At 37.5% G+C, this 18,080-nt stretch overlaps 2 protein-coding genes across 7 annotated transcripts in view; one reads left to right on the forward strand and one right to left on the reverse strand.

Annotated features, from left to right (window-relative positions):
• IMMP1L (inner mitochondrial membrane peptidase subunit 1) overlaps window positions 1–15,537 on the reverse strand; it is a 43,813-nt gene extending 28,276 nt beyond the window's left edge. For 2 of the 5 annotated variants that reach the window (XM_059709205.1, XM_059709200.1), the window contains exons 1-2: window positions 15,299–15,422; window positions 6,718–6,832 (exon numbers count right to left, since the gene is read on the reverse strand). The gene's annotated coding sequence lies outside the window, so the exon portion shown is untranslated. Of the gene's footprint in view, window positions 1–102; window positions 359–6,717; window positions 6,833–15,298 lie in introns of all 5 variants that reach the window. The other 3 variants (XM_059709202.1, XM_059709203.1, XM_059709204.1) reach the window with 3 other exon arrangements.
• ELP4 (elongator acetyltransferase complex subunit 4) overlaps window positions 15,537–18,080 on the forward strand; it is a 176,652-nt gene continuing 174,108 nt past the window's right edge. For both annotated transcript variants that reach the window (XM_059709198.1, XM_059709199.1), the window contains exon 1: window positions 15,537–15,782. In XM_059709198.1, coding sequence (XP_059565181.1) covers window positions 15,557–15,782 — 226 coding nt within the window. In that variant the 5' untranslated portion in view covers window positions 15,537–15,556. The remainder of the gene's footprint in view (window positions 15,783–18,080) is intronic.

The following is an 18,080-nucleotide window of genomic DNA, read 5'->3' on the forward strand; positions in this document are numbered from 1 at the left end:
ATAGTTTATAGTTTACATATGTCTTACATAATTTATAAGTCAAATAGCTAAAGCTCCATATTTTAAATAATTAACAGAAAGCATATTCTTTGCCTTGATCACCTGATTTTTTGTTGTTGTTTATAAAATTAATCACAGTTAGCAGGATAGAAATCGCTTTCAGCTTCATGAATGACATCCAAGAGATGGGAAAGGATTAGTTCTCAGTTGCTGCCAGTTATAGCGCCAGGTGGCTTTTTCTGCAGTGAAGGTGTTACCGATAATCCCATTACACTGGTACTAAATCTTGCAGACATCAAAATTATCACCAAGGTTCCTTTTCATCCCATCCTTTCCAAATGACTGGAAGTCGCTTCACCTGAAAGAAGTCAAATCCACATGCAGCTGCTGTTTTAGCAGGCAGCAAACTCCCTGAGAATGCCAGTCATGATTCAATTTTGCTGTGCTGGTGGCCCCCTATTCCCTGTCCAATAATACATCTGTTAAAAAATCGTACAGCTACAAATCAAGTTTAATCCTACCGGGGACCTCATGTTGGTCTTGTCTTCTAAAAAGGCAGCAGGTTCTGCTGTCTATCTTGGCCAGCGTCTGGGGAATACTCTTTAAATCCCAGCCCTACTTAGAAGAATAAGCTAAGGATCACAACACATGACCTCAAAAACCCTGATATGACTATATCCTGACCCAGAGGCATTCATTCTAGGTGAAGATTAGAACTTTGCATAATAAGATTACACAGCAAGTGAATGATATCAAGGGACTATCCATATGCAGCCGCCTGGTTTTCTATAGACAGCCTGTGCTCTGCAATATGCAGTACAGACGAAAAGGAGCTTGGTCTTTCTAGCTGAAATAAAATAGATTCACATAAATTAGTTGGCCGTTTCCAGATTCCTAAATCCCCCATTACATCTTTTATTGACAGCTCCTGTGAGGATAGCACAAATGTTATTCCTTTTTATTCTGTGCTCCTATAACAATCATGCTCTGTAATTGAAATGTACATAGATTATGGCTTGAAATTAACATCTTGTTTGCTGTAATCTTGGATTACAATTCACTGTGTACATAATAAAATTAGGAAATCAATGGATGGATTTATCAGCTCCAAAAAACTAGAGGTATTGTTTAAAGAATAGCTTAACATTTGGCGCCAACACTTTAAATGTAGAAGTCACAGAAAGATGTCAATAAAAATTTAAGTGAGTGAAAAAATACAAACATCAGCCAATATCTATGTAAGCTAGATTACATATGAATTAGCTCAATTCCCTCAAAATTCAGAAAATATTAAAGATTCAGAGATCTCATGAACATATCATTTTCTCTCTAAACCATACTTGAGCAAGGTCAATTACACATTAGGTCTCTACTTTTATAAAGTACAAAGCAGTATTTTATACTAAGCACCTTGAACATTTTGTATTTTAAGATATTTGAATCCATTCAAACCAATTACAATTCAAGGTTTTAGAGTTCTTAACAATAAGTTTTTAAAGTATTTAATGAAATAACTTCTTATATTGGAATATATAGAGCATTTAACTGTATAGAATCCTAGAGATGTTTAGAAAACAATACATTATGTTAAGCTTTTTTCTTCTAGAAGTTTAAAGCTATACCAGCTCTAAGCAAGTTTATATGAAAAGAAAGATTCCTATCATTCATGCAAACACCTATTCATGCAAACACAGAAAAATTATAAGCATGCGAAGAGGAATTCTCAACTTTATATTTTAAAAAAACTATTGAGATTTGCCATGGGATTCATGTAAAACTAATCTCCTTGGTATACTTGAATTATGGCTTGTTTGACAAGTTCTATTTGCCCACAATTGCTGAGGAACATACCACATACCTTATATTAGTCATTTTCTCCTTATAATCACAGTATCTTTAAGCATATCTATACAGTATCTGTTAAGTACTCAGGAGTCAGGTGTTATAATTCTGATTTTGTGTATTAAACAGGCATGTATAACCCAACAATATTGTGTAACTTCAACTACATACATAGCACATGTATACTCTTTGATTGCCTTGATTAGGATATTATTAAAAAAATAATGAGGAATGCAAAAAATACACATTTCTGTTATGATATTTACATGTAATACTTTAGAGCTAAACTGTTTAATAAAGTAGCCACTAGCTACATATGGCTATTGAACCCTTGAAATGTGACTACTCCAAACTGAGAGGTATTGTAAGAATAAAATATTCTTACACAGGACTTTGAAGACTTAGGACAAAAAAAAGTAAAATATTTTATATATTAATTACATGTTGAAAAGATAGTAATTTAGATACAGCAGGTTAAATAAAATACATATATAACTCATATTTCTATTGGACAGCACTGTTTTAGCAGATTACACATTTTTAATAATATATTCTTAAACTAATTAAAATTGTACAACTAATAAAAATACTAAAGCAGAGAGTTATTATGGAAGAACAAACATTACATTCTAGTGTTAAATCTGGTAGATAAGCTTAGTAAAGAAAGAAGAAAATGCAGTCATTTTAGAATCTATTTCATATCTCTAGCTTAAGGGTAGTGAGGAAGGAGGGACTAGCCAAATTACTGACCATTGTGAACCAAAAAAGAATAATGTGTTATAGTTAGAAAAATGTTTTAGTCCAGTAAGCATAGGCTTTTAGAAAAAGTACATCTTGAGCAACTTCATAAAAGACTACTAAGGTCTGTGTGTACCACTCACTGAACCCAATAGACAGCAACTTCAAATAACATGTCTGCATCTACCAAGTGCCATGATTTTTTTCCTAAGGTGCTATGTAATTACTTATATTCAAATTTTTCAAATACATCATAATAACTACATAGATTTGAAGCATTTAGTATATTTCAAAATTTTAGAAAAATGAAAAAGTTCAATTTTATAAATTATTAGAAGGCTGCTTTTCCATTAGTCATTTCATTATCCATCAATGTAGGTTTATAAAATTTCATTAATAAAAATAGTTTTACAGAAACAAGGAAAACTATAAATAGTTAAAATATAAAATGTATACCTAATTTAAGTAAAGAAAGTTAATGGTAGATTTAGAATAACCAAAGGAAATTGATATTATACAATTAAAATACAAAGTCTGTCTTTGTCACACATTGGGAATTTCTATAAAGAGTAGTACATAAAGTAATTCATTTAAAAGTTACTTTTTCATAATTTTTCCTTTATAATATAATATTTATCTAAAATACTAAGACTGAAGATGATACATTAGTATCAATAAATAAGATGGATAACATCTAAATCAGTTCTTTATAACCTAGCCATGCCACTTTTTCCTACCTTTTTAAAATTATGTATTTCTTTCCTTTTCTGGTTACAAGTACCACATATACACACAGACACAGACAAACACACACATATGAAAACAAAGTAGTAACAATAAAAAACTTTCTAACTATCAATATATGAGAGCAATGATATTCAGTCTAAGTTAATCCCCAGACATCCAAATTCATGAATAAAAATTCATCAGTTTTAAATACACTGAGCCTATTAAGCAAGAACAAAAGCATATGCACAAAAGAGCTTTTAATATATTTCAAAGCCCACAAGAGCCATGGTCTCATTAAAATTATAAATTACACAAACATGGAATGAAGATTCAAACTGCAGTGCAGCTAAGCAGATTACAGAAAACCCCGCGTTCCATATGATAACACACCATGGCCCTCCCAGATGGGGGCTTGGAACAAAAAGGCCATCACCACAGCTAGGGAAAACCTCCTTGTGATCTCTGGTTTCTGTTCAGCAGATGACAGCCAAATAATATGTTGATTATTCTGTTTGTGCTGCTAAGCTTGTAAGATGGAATAAAAGCGATATGATCTATTGTGAACCCAATGCTAATGTGTTGCTCCACTCATAAATAATATACTGAATTTATTTTGAAACTACCTTTTATCTGTATTTCAGTTTTTAAATGCATGAATTAAAATAAAAGCCAAGATAAAATATTATTTAATTTGATGCTTTAAACTAAGAAATGTAGATGACAAGTGAAAAATACCTAAGTGCTTAGTTAAGAGCCTTTCTATAATTTCACCACTGTGATCACAGACAAAATACATTTTTAAATAGGCAATTTCTCTCATTAAGAAATGTAAATGTAGACTTAAGTAATACAGTAAGTTAATAATATACATTATTGACAAAATAAAAACTAAAATACTAGAGTATATAAAAATACTTTTCTGCAATACAAATAATGGCACATAATCAGAACATATGTCTCATACACTTCTAAATAATAAAAAGTATCACTGAAAGCCTTGTGAATGTTTATAACTTATACACAAAAGAATGCTCACCTACCTACAATCAAAATAATTAAAAAGAAGCTTATAAAATAATTCTCAAATTAACAGCCAGCATTTCATATTGCTTTGATGACAAAAACTAAAACCTAATTTTTCCCTCACTGAAATATCCCAAACTTTAACAGAATGAACTATACTTAAATGAGATAATTGGCATTGTGTCTGTAAATACTTCACCAAACTTTATATTTCATGGATAAAAATTTTTATGATTACTAGCACTATTTAAAATATTGAAAATCATAACTTTTCCCACCCCAGAAATCCTTCCCTGAATAATCTTGTAGAATTAGCTTACAGGCAAGCAACATAAATAAAGAAGTACATTAAAGTTACAGTTGAGGCAAACACAGATAAACATACTGTTTTCTTAAGGGAGTATTTAGTAAAAAAGCACATAAGTATGGCCATTAACATAAATCCACCTCCCTTTTCTGTTTAGAGGTATAGATTTTTGAGTCTAAAAACCAGAGCAAAATTGCCTAACATGAAAAATACAATCTAAAATTATGGGTATAAATTGTAAAACAATAATACTTTTAGAGAAAAACAGAATACAGACCATCTTTGGAATAGACAAATATTTCTTAAAGAAGAGGTAAAGAGCACTAAACATAAATGACAAACTAGACGACTTTAAAGTCATAATCATCTGTTCATCAAAAGCACTATTAATAAATTGAGAGGTCAAACCTCAGAGCAGGAGAAATGTTTGCAATACCTATATTAGATGAAGACTCATATTCCAAATATATAAAAAACATCTACAAGTCACAGAAAAAGACAGCCCAACAGAAACATGGGCAAGAGAAATGAACAGTTACTTCACAAAAGAGAATAATGAAATAGGCAATATACATCGAATGAAAAGGTGCTCAACTTCATTAATCATCAGGGAACTAAAGAATAAAACGATAATGATTTACTATTTATACACATCAGAATCTGAAAAATATAAAGAGGTGGATAAAATAATGGAGTGTTGGCAAAGACGTGGAGCAACTAGAGCTCTCACATAAATGTAAACTAGTACCATTTTAGAAAACTGGCAATACTGATTAAAGTTGGACATATATTCTTATGATCCAATAATTTTGCTCCTAGATATATCATCAAAAGAAACACATAAATATATTAATCAAGAGATATGTATTATAATGTTTATAGCAGGGTTAGATGGAAACTTCCAAAATGTCCATTAACAGAATGGATAAACAATAGTTGTGATACAGTCATATATGATGACATGCAGCAATGAAAATGAACAAAGTATGACTACATGCAATAATATGGACAAATCTCATGACAAAAAGTTGGGCAAAGGAAACCAGACATAAAATAGACTGTATAATTCTATATAAAATATAAATACAAGCAAAACTAATGATGCTACTGAAAAGTCAGGGTAGGGGTTATTCTAGTGCAGGGAGGGAAGTAGTGACTGGAAGGAAACATGACGGTGTCGTCTAGGGTGTTGATAATGTTCTCTTTCTTTATCTAGGTGCTGGTTACATGGGTTTTTTTTTGGCTTCTAAAAAATTCATTGAGCTGTCTACTTATAATATGTGTACTTTTCTGTATATAGAGCTTTCTTTTAAAAGGCAGTTTTACACACAGATACACAAAAGCAGTCAAAATCCTTATCATAGGAAAAAACTAAGGGTTCTGAGACAGTTCATTTAAATAATCAAATTTTCAACTCAATAGATTTTGTATACCATTCCAGATTTTCTTATGCAAATATAAGCATTTCTAGATATATTCATATTTTGATTCCCCGCCCTTTTACACAAAAAGTAGTTTACAATACATTGTTTGAATTCTGCTCTGTTGAAATGACAATGTATGTTTGAAAACTTCCAAATCTGCATATAGAGAACATCCTTTCTTTTTTTAAAGCTGTATAGCTAGGCCACAGATCATTTAACAAGTACCCTATGGGTAGACATTAGGGTGTTTCCAACAGTTTGCTACTACAAAAAGAAAAAAATATAAATGTAAACTCCTATGTTGGTTATAACTTTTAGATGCCATTAAACAGGAAACAGACAATGAAAATTAGAAGCAAGACTATCAGCACTTTCATCATATTTCAGATATCAACATAATGACAATGGTATTACTCATTATAACAGAGTTGCTTTTGTCATATACTATTTTGTGTGTGTGTGTGTGTGTGTGTGTGTGTGTGTGTGTGAATACAGCCAAGGATTCCCCTCCAGCTAACCAGTTACTTGTCCATCTATTAAGTGCCAACCTTCAAAAATTACAGTGTCCAGCAGGGAGCAGCATTAGGGCATTCATAAGACTGAACTTGAACACAAACCAGACAGAAAAAAAAATGAGGAAAAGAGCCCACTTACCATAGATCTGTTCTACAATATATTCAAAGTTTAGAGTTGTTGCAGGGCTTCCAGGAAAGTAAAAGCATCTAACGCATCTCAAAGCATATGTGGGTGACCCATGGTTTCAGGATTTCTAAAGTAGAAAATCAAAATTATATTAGTTAAAGGCTTTTCTCAGCCATGTTGATTTGAGTTAACATATATGACTAAATGTTTCTCAATTGTTAAGATGCATCTTCCTCTTTAGCAGGTCAATGGGATTTTGAATTCAGATATTCAATGACACTTTGGATAAAATGATTTTAAAAAACAGAATATTAAAGTTCTTTATGAGGGAATTTAAAGTAGGAGAAGAAAGTAAGTGGGTAACATAATGTATCAATCAACCTAAAGAGAACTGTGTTCAAGGAATTAATTTCTACATGTCAGCATGAATATCTAAAGTTAATTTTAAGCATGAAAAGGCAGCAGAGAAATAGTTTGTAAGGCTGATGTGTTAAGACTAATTAAACAGATATTTACTCAATATGAAGAATGTATACGATATTGTTGAAAAACTCTGTGACAAACTATAATATGACAAAGGCAAAATATATTATGGTTGATACTGTCTTGGATGTCAAAACCTGCCTCATATTCAACCATAATAACTCCATTACAATTCTTATGACTGAGAGAAAAAGTTTTATCATTTTTATTTGAAATGTTAAAAGTTTGCTCTATGTGTTTACATGTGACATTTGAGAGTCTACACTGAAAACTAAATTTTTGTCATTAAAAGAAGATAACAGCATATGAATATTCATCTTAAAATATACAATTACATAGAACATACAAATCACATATTAATATGTTAATGAATATGTAACAAGTTTCCTACTATTTTCTTCTGGCAAAATGATATGAGAATCTTGAATGCATGATATCAAGACTACAGTGACTCTCTAATAATTATCATTGATTTGACTGAAGCTGAAAGAAACTCTCATATCTTAGTCTTCTATCCTTTATCATTAAGCTATTTATGGCATTTTTTCTAATCCTTTGCTCTCCTTAAAGTCTTCCTCTTATCCTGTTTCTTGCCTTTGCTATTGTACATTGCACTTTTCCAATACTTCCTCATTTCTGCCAAATCTATCTTTCTTCTCTTTACTGCTTCACAAATAGAATGTTGAGCAAAAAAAGTCAAAGATAAGAAGAAAAAGTGTATTGCTTCATATATATAAAGTACAAAACAGGTAAAACAAATCTATAATCCTGGAAGTCAGGACTAAGATTTCCCTTTGTGAGTACTAGTATACTAATAGGAAACAAAAAGGAATGATGTGGTGTCCACCAATTCCCTCTGTGCAGGCATAACCATGGCATTCATTCATTCAATCAATCATGCTACCAGAATACCATGAGACTCTGTAGTAAGCCTCCACAATATCTGTTACATGCTTTACCTGCACTGACACAATGGGAAAAGCCACTGAGTTAATTTTTGTGAAAGGTGTAATAAAGTCTATGTCTAGATTCTTTTGGTGGGGGCGGGGAGGGGGGATGTGTATGCCTATGTGTTCCAGCACAATTTGTTGAAAAGACTATGTTTGGTATTGCTTTTGCTATTTTATCAAAGGTCAGTAGACTATAGTTGAGTGTATTTCTGGGCTATTCTCTTCCACGAATCTGTCTATTCTTTTGTCCAAACTATATTGTTTTGATTACTATAGCTTTCTAGTAATCTTGAAGTTTGGTAACAGTGGTCCTTCAACTTTGATTTTCTTCTTCATTGTGTTGGCTATTCTGGGTCTTTTGCCTTAATCAGCTTATATCTGTAAAGTAACTTGATGGAATTTTTATTGGAATTGCATTGAATCTATAGATCATGTTGGAAAGAATTGATATTTTGACAATATTGATCTCCTACCCATGAAAATTGAATGTTTCCATTTACTTAGTTCTTCAATTTTGCTCATCAGAGTATTGTAGTTTTCCTCATATAGATCTTGTATGCATTTTTTTAGATTTATGCCTAAGTATTTCTTTTTTTTAATACTAATGTCAATTGTATTTTTTTAATTTCCAATTTTTTTAAAAATATATTTTATTGATTTTTTTACAGAGAGGAAGAGAGATAGAGAGTTAGAAACATCGATGAGAGAGAAACATCGACCAGCTGCCTCCTGCACATCCCCCACTGGGGAAGTGCCCACAACCCAGGTACATGCCCTTGACCGGAATCAAACCCGGGACCCTTCAGTCCACAGGCCGACGCTCTATCCACTGAGCCAAACCGGTTTTGGCTAATTTCCAATTTTACTTGTTCATTGTTAGTATACTGGAGCTGATTTTATTTTGATAGGATGATAAGATGGCTTTACTGAATATGGTGAGTACAGAAGAATAAATAAATAACAGAATTTAGAGAGTAAGGGAATTTATAGAGTGATGTGCCTACAGAAGTAGGTAGAAGGAACTACATGCAGGTCCTTAAGAAGTTTTGTTTTATATTATATGATTATATTATATGATCATATTTCTATTGAAAAGGTCAGGATGGCTCTTGAATGGAGAATGTACTACAAGAGAACCAAAGAAGGGCTAAATGCCCTAGAATAGATCAGAGAGCTATTAAGAGGTAAATTCACAGGTCTTGGTAATGGGCTGCATATGGCAAAATGCAACTTGAAATAGGGATTGAGTGAAGTTCCATTGCTTAGGCAACTAACTCTACAAATTGTATTAAGATTTAATAAGATATAAAACATTAGAGCGAGAACAGGGAACCTCTCTTCTGCCCAGGGCCATTTGGGTATTTATAACATCATTCTTAGGCCATACAAAATTATCAATTTAAAAACTACCCTACTATATTTGGTCAAACATTTAATTAACTACCCCTAATGTCTTGGCAGAGCCAGACCAAATGATTTTGCAGGCCTTATACAGCTCTTGGGCCCAACATTCCCCACCCCTGCACTAGAGGAAGTTCAGTCTGGGGTATTGTGAGGTTAAGGTTCCATTAAAACTTTTAAGAAACAGGTAAATATATGAATTTATGATTCTGGAGGTCAGAGAAGCAATCTGTGCTATAAATGTTAGACATTGGTATATAAATTGTAACTGAGGTCCTGGGAGTAAATGAAGGTAATACAGAACATGATAAAAAGATAAAATGGTCCTAAGGACTTCAAGATTTAATGGCAGAAAGCAAGACCCTTACTTTTTTTTTTTAATATATTTTATTGATTTTTTACAGAGAGGGGTGGGGGAGGAGATATAGAGTTAGAAACATCAATGAGAGAGAAACATCGACCAGCAGCTTCTTGCACACCTCCTCCTGTGGATATGCCCGCAACCAAAGTACATGCCCTTGACCGGAATCGAACCTGGAACCTTTTAGTCCACAGGCCAATGCTCTATCCTCTGACCCAAACCGGTTTGGCAAGAGTCTTACTTTTTTAATACCCTCTAGCCATTGAATTGTCTATTCTTTCAAACACTAATCCCTCTCCTGTGCTCCATTCCATTCCTTCTACCTCATTCAAGTCCTTTTATCAATTGTCTAAAGTTGTTTTACAGTTCCTCTCAAAAAACAAAACTCCTCCCTTGATTTTTTTTGTCATCTCTTTCTATCCCCTCCTACCACTCCAAAACAAATTTTTCTAAAATGTAAAATGGTCTATTTTTATGGAATATTCAACTTCATTTGCCATTTAATTCTAAATACAATTATTTGACTTTTCAGTTTAACAAAATAAACCATTATTACTAAATCAAATAATCACTTTCCAATTCTTATTTTGTTTTCTGTTCCTCTGCCCAGCTTGTAAATATTTATGTTTCCCAAAGTTTATTCTCAGTTATTTTTTCTTCTGATTCTAAAATATACATTTCCTGGGGTAAACTTCCATCATATGCTAATTAACTTCAAATCTATGTTTCATCTAGAGTTCCCTCTTTCACATAATCCACTGTGCACTGGATATTTCCACTTGACTACTCCATTGGTTCCTCCAATTACACACATTTTTAAAAAATACTCATTTTATGATCTCCCATTCCCTAAAATAACCAACATAACTACAAAATTCTGCTGTCCCTCCTTTATCCTTTATCATCTACTAAAGGCCCCGTGCACAAAATTTGATCCCTGTGGGATCGGGCCTAAACTGGCAGTCAGACATTCCTCTCACAATCCGGGACTGCAGGCTCCCAACCACTTGCCTGCCTGCCTATCTGATTGCCCCTAACTGCTTCTGCCTGCCAACCTGATCACCCCCTAACCACTCCCCTGCCAGCCTGATCAACGCCTAACTGCTCCCCTGCTGGCCTGACTGCCTCCAACTGCCCTCCCCTGCCGGCCCAGTCACCCCCAACTGCCCTCCCTTGCCGGCCCAGTCCCCCAACTGCTCTCCCCTGCAGGCCTGGTCACCCCCAACTGCCCTCCCATGCTGGCCTGGTCACCCCTAACTGGTCTCCCCTGCCGGCCATCCTGTGGCTGCATGCGCCGCCATCTTTGAGGGCGTGGCAGTAAATTAGCATATTCCCTCCTTATTGGTTGTGGGTGCTGCCATCTTTGCGATGGTGTGAGGGTCAATAACATATTCCCTCTTTATTAGATAGGATCACCCACAAAGCTGTTCAAGGCAGAAACCTGTTAATCATCTTTGGTTCCTCCTGTCAACCTTCCTTGATCATATCAATTCTACCCCTTATAGTAATACTAGAGGCCCAGTGCACAAAAATTTGTGCACTCAGGGGGGAGGGGGGTCCCTCAGCCCGGCCTGTGCCCTCTCGCAGTGTGGGACCCCTTGGGAGATAACGACCTGCTGGCTTAGGCCTGCTCCCGGGTGGCAGAGGGCAGGCCCAATCCCTAGGTGCAGCCCCTGGTTGGGCTCAGAGCAGGGCCGATTGGGGAGTAGGGGTGCCGCCCCGTCATGCACAGAGCAGGGAGATTGGGAGGTTGTGATGCCACCCTCAGTCATGATCAGGGTAGGGCCGATTGGGGGGTTGGGGCACCGTCCCCTGTCACACTCAAGGCAGGGTCGATGGGGAGGTTGTGGCGCCACCCCGTCACGCACAGAGCAGGGCCAATCAGGGGGTTGGGGCACTGCCCCCTGTCACTCACAGAGCAGGGCCCATCAGGGGGATTGGGGCTCTGTACCCTGTCACGCACAGAGCAGGGCCCATCAGGGGGATTGGGGCTCTGTACCCTGTCACGCACAGAGTAGGGGCAATAGGGGAGTTGGGGCACCGCCCCCTGTCACACACAGAGCAGGGCCGATCAGGAGGTTGGGGCACCGCCCTCTATCATCCACAGAGCAGGGCCGATTAGGGGGTTGGGGCACCGCCACTCTCACACTCAGGGAAGGGCCGATGGGGAGGTTATGGCTCTACCCGTCACACACAGAGCAGGGCCCATGGGGGGGGGGGGGGCGTTGGGGAGCTCCCCCCTATCAGGCACAGAGCAGGGCTGCTCAGGGGGCTGGGGCGCCTTCCCCTGTCACGAATAGAGCAGGGCGGATGGGAGGTTGTGGCCCTGCCCCCTGTCACACACAGAGCCGCAGGGCGATCAGGGGGTTTGGGCGCTGCCCCATGTCTCACTGATCCCGGTGCCTGGAGGCATATTACCCTTTTACTATATAGGGTAGAGGCCTGGTGCATGGGTGGGGCCGGCTGGTTTGCCCTGAAGGGTGTCCTGGATCAGGGTGGGGGTCCCCACTGGGGTGCCTGGCCAGCCTGGGTGAGGGGATGATGGCTGTTTGCAGCTGGTCACACACCATTCAGGGTGTGGGTCCCCACTGGGGTGCCTGGCCAGTCTGGGTGAGGGGCTGAGGGCTGTTTTCAGGCTGGGGGTGACTGAAGCTCTCAACCGCTCCTTTTTTCCTTTTTTTTTTTTTTTTTTTTATTCTGGGCCAGCTTTAGCTTGAGGCTTGGCTCCAGCTCTTAGGCCTCAGGTGAAAGTAGGTTTCTGGCCTTTGCATACAATGTTGCGAATCTGCTGGCTGAAGTCCAGGGGTATCTGTTACAATGTTTGAAACTGCCCGCTCAGAGGCCTGCAGCCGCAGGCGGGGAATGTTGGAATCCTCTGTCACTGAGGCAAGCAAGCCTCATGTTAGTTTCAAGCTGCCTGGCTGCCGGCCGCCATCTTGGCTGACAGTTAATTTGCATATCTCGCTGATTAGCCAATGAAAAGGGTAGCGGTTGTACGCCAATTACCATGTTTCTCTTTTATTAGTGTAGATCTTAATTCATTCCATTCTCTTTATTCCAGTCACGCTTTTAGACAATCCATTTTCTTCTAGCATGTTTAGCCAAAACATAACGATCAAATATAATCACTGTCATCCTTTCCTTAAAAGTTTTCAATGATTTCCCATTTCTTATTATGCCTAAAGGAAAAAAATCTACTACCTTAAGAAAACTAATTAGACCTTCTCCAATCTCCCCTTCTATTCATACTATTCATAAACCATGAGAACAACTTACACAGAAGCAATGAGAACAGATTTACTGAAGGAGCCGTCTTCCTATTCTCTGTAATGACTTCCATTCTCTATAATGATTATATCACCTACACATTCTTCAAAACTCAGGTTAAGCTTTCTCATCAGGGGAAACTTTCCAAGGCCCTTCTCAGTCCAAGTTAGGTATCATACATTTGTCCTCCAATAGAAATTATATAGTATACTTTAGTATTCTATTTATCCACCTATGTCCCTCAACTGTGCACTCAAGGAAGGCAAAGACTAAGTATTCTTTTTCCTGTAACCTGTGTACTTAGCTCATTACCTGGAAATTAATTAATTAATTATTATTCATCAACAGCACACCTAAACATATACCTTTTTATCTCTTCGCTTCTAAAAATACACTGTATTTAATCTAATGCCTTATATTCAACTCTATATACTGGTAAATTCAAATATGTGTGATTATTTGCTTTGAGAGCAAAAGTTTTGTCTTTGTAAAAAAAATCAAGACAAATTAAATTATCCTCTGATAATTTTATACTATTCCAAAGATACAGCCTAACTTCAGAAATTCCATGGGTGCATATGTCATGTTTCCAAAATTTTAAAAGTTGAAAACAATTCTTCAGTTCTAGTAATAAGGCAAATAAAGCATCACATCATCATCCTTAGAAAACCAAAGGGTAAACAGAGTAGGAGACAAGAGAATAGGAAAAATAAAATGTAAAAAATCAGTATTTAAGAGCAACAAAAATATCCAAGATGTTTCTATTTGATATTAAAATGCTTTGCCACTTTTTGTTTTGCTCTTCTTAGTAGTTACTACAGATAAAAATTTGTACATATTGCTCAATGTGTCCAAGTGCTGTTCTGTTTTCTAATGTTAATCTTTTCTCTCTCACATAAGAACATTTTTACTTCTGTAGGCCTAAAAGTGACAAGATTAGGTCTAAGCAAAGTGTAAGCACTTAACAGCTATTTACTGAATGATTTAGATATATACTGGCAAAAGATCCAAAATAAAAACATCTAAACCTCATCAAACTTTCCAGATGATATAGTTGAATAGCAACATGAGTTTGTTTTTCTCCTGAACATTTTTCTTTAAAAAAAAAAAAAAAATCCAGAAAAATGAAAGAACTCACCAAATGAAAAACTCCAGTCACTACTTAGCAAACTAATTCTGATGTATCAAACAGAACCTGCCAAAGAGTTTTAACGGGTCATTGAGATTTAAAACAATTCAATGGCAAGAATTGCCATGAGGTTTGGTTGTATTTTAAAAGTAGCATACATCACTGTCAAAACCAGTCATAACTTTGTAGTACAGGCATGATTTGGGAGTCTTTTTATAGTTTAAACTTGTCAATCATGAATGCTTTTAAAAATCACTTACCCACCACACACACACACACACACACACACGCTCAGTTTTAAGAAAAATTTTAAATGGAAAGACACAGCTCTAAATTACATTTTTCCCCTGCACATAAAATTCCTATTTTAATAAGAAAACTCTCATTTCAAAGTTCACAAATCACTAGGAAAATAATGTACATACACATTTCATTCTCACCAGTTTTTCTGGAAGAATACCTCAAGTAGTTTGTTATTTGAAGGTGTCTTAACAGCAAACGACAATTAAATGTGTGAACAAGGTTGTCAGAGTAACACTTGTCATTCACACCACTCATGGAAAGGGACTTTCAGAAGCACTAATTAAAATTAACGAAAGCTCGTCACGGGGACGTGCCAGAGAAGTACATTTTGTCATTTGCTCTTAGAATCAGAGGGAAACCAAAGCGGCTCCAAGCTCAAGAGTTTTCACTCTACGGTCTAAACCCAGCCCACCTGCCACTGACAGAGCTCAGATGCTCAGCAAGCAACTCATTAAGGTGAGTTCCGATTCCTTCAGTATAACACAACGATTTAAAAAAAATTAATGCCTTCAGGTGAAGACGATGAATTTTCAGACATCAGAAGAGGAAGGGGCGGGGAAACGTATCTTTCCTCTTCACAAACAAGCCTAGGTGAACAGTCCTACTGGCAGTTGTTTGATACGTCGCTCCACCGATCGCTTCTCTAATTAAACGTGCATGAAGATACTCAAAACGAGAGCGAAGTTGTATATTACCCACCTCTTGCCCCAAAGAACCCCGGAATGCCCTCATCCAGGGCTCAGGGGGGCCTTTCTCACCTGGGTCCCGCACTAGTCCGCCGTCCTCACGCAGAGAGCACTTTTCAGCAAGATGCCTTGCTATTGGTTGACTTAAGACGGAACTCGCAGTTCTATTGGCTACGAGAGCCGCAAGGAGGCGGGAGTTGGGGGCTGGCGCTGACAGGCCGGCTACCGGAGTTCCCAGAGTTCCCATTGGGTCTACGCGGGAAGCGCCAAGATGGCGGCAGAGGGAAGCAGCGGCCCCGGCACCTGGACTCCTGGGGCTGTGACGGCGGCGGCAGCCAGCAAACACAACGTCACCAGTTTCCAGAGAAGGGGTCCGAGAGCCAGCGGCACCGAGAGCGGCGGTTGTCGACTCGTGTCCATCGCAGGCACACGACCGTCGGTGCGGAACGGACAGCTGCTGGTATCAACCGGGCTTCCAGCCCTGGACCAGCTCTTAGGTCGGTTCAGAACAGAGATCTATGCTCGACAGAGGGAAAGCAAGGGAGGGGACTTGCTGGGGGAGCTCGCCTGACCCCACGTGTCTGTGTGCTCCCCCCCACCCCCCACCCCCCCCCCCCCCCCACCCCGCCTTCGGACGTGGAGAGATGGCCTGGTCTGAGAGAGATGGAGGGAGGAGGGTTGCATGGAGACTCGGAAATGCTGTTAACCAGCCGGGTGCTGGTGCTCCCACTGTCGCTCGGCTCCTGCCCAGCAGCCTTTTTCTAGTTTGCGACCGGATCCCTTCGTGCTGTTACCTCGGTCAAGGGGAATAACTCACGATGGGAGACAGTGCGGCCGTCCGCTCTAGAACCCCCTCCAGGTCTCTGCCACCCCCAGGTAGTTCGTGGTTTGGATTAACCTGCAAAAGTTGGTATCACTGTGAGAGATGGGCTTCCTTGGAAGATACTGAAAAAATAAATAAATAACTTCCCGTCTTCCACCGCCAGGCTGCTCATCTCCCGGTTCTGAATCTTTAAACAAACCGCGTTGGCTTGAAAAGAATGGATTAAAGGTTTATGTAGATCCCAAGTTAGTTACACGCGCATCTGCTGCGTTAAATACACTTATGTTTCTGTTCGATTTTTTTTTCTCTCTTAACTCATTTTAACGAGTGAAAGAAGGGCAGTTCCTAGGCGTCCCTGTTATAATCTCTGGAACCTTTCTTTCATGACAAGCCTGCTATGAATATGCTTGTTTTGTAACTGTTACACGGAAAGGATTGACCCGATTAGGTTGGTAGGACAGAACTCCTATGTTAATAAAGGTTGTGAATTAGTTAATTCCTTTCTGAATGCTGCTTCATTCAAAAAGATGTATGTTTGTATCTCATGACTTCTTAATAGTGTGGTATGTGCCAGTTAAATCTTGTACACTTTCATAAAATTCTAGAAATGCCATTGCTTGTTCTTGTACTTCTCTCGACATTTTTTCTCTCTGTAATCCCTCCACCCCTAGCCCCCAGCCCCACCCTGCAAGGTTTAATGCAAAGGAAAGTGACAAGGCAAGCAACCTGTGAGAAAGAATATGGTTGGGTTTTTTTTTTTTGCCTCTGTTATTTCATGTCCTTAACTGGATCTTGGTTAATTCTACATAAGTCTAAGTATTTTTTACTTAATTGTCTCAAGTCTATTGCCTTCCTAAATTACATGGTACTACAAACAAAAATTATTCAGAATATCTCGTTGTCAAGTATTTATCTCACTTTTTTTTTAACCCTTGCAACCTTACTTGGGTGTGATCCTATATTTGAACTTAAAACTTGGAAGCTGTTTTCAAATTGAAGTTCAAATATAGGATTACACCAAGTGTTTATATATATATGTAATATATATTATACGTGATTATATATTAATTCAATTGAGATATGTAATTTTACTCACTGGATCCTGAAACTCTCCAAACAAAAAGGTCACATTTCTGACGTTATATTCTTCAGTTCCTAATTAGAGTAACAAAATGTGCCTAGCACAGTTCCCGTCACTTAGTAGATTCTCAATAAGTTCTTGATTGAAAAATAAAATAATGTGTAGAAAAAAAACAGCAAAAACCTGGACAAGAATTTATGAAACATGTAAGATGAAGCTCAAAAAACAGACTCAGAAATTAAGTTACCTGAAAAGCCACAAAGCCATTAACAGCCTGGGCTGATCTTTAGGCTCCAGATTTAGTGCTCTGCAAATGCTACAGCTGTTTCAAACTTTTGAGAACTCTTTTCAAGTGATTTTAACCAGTCCCTGGAAGCACCCCACCAAAAAGGTAACTCAAAGCAACTTCCTCTTGTGTTTCTACAGTAATATAAACTTGAACTCTAATTTCAAAATTTTCCAGGTATGCTTGAGGATAGGGACTTTAGTATTTGACTGTAACAAGCTTATGCTAAAAATTAGTGTTCATTAAGATGATTGCAATGAGTATCAGTTTTTAGAGATTTTGAAATATTTTTTATGTGTGTATAGTTAACTCTCAGTGTACAAAGGAGGGGAAGAAGTTGTTATAGGAATTATTACATTTGGAATAATAATATGTGCAGAAGTATTTTAGTTGTTAACTTCTTAATGCCATTTTTGTATTTTCATGTTCTATCTTGTATGGCCCTGTGGAGCAAACCCGTTACATTTGTTTTTCATTAAAACATGATTTGAAAGTGAAACATTTGGCTGCTAATGTGTATATACATAGCTATAAGCAATTCAGATTATGTTGTTACTCACATGTTATTTGACTGGGATTCTGACAAGCGTAATATGACCATATTG

The sequence above is a fragment of the Myotis daubentonii genome, chromosome 9 (assembly GCF_963259705.1).
Source record: "Myotis daubentonii chromosome 9, mMyoDau2.1, whole genome shotgun sequence".
Lineage (NCBI taxonomy): Eukaryota > Metazoa > Chordata > Mammalia > Chiroptera > Vespertilionidae > Myotis > Myotis daubentonii.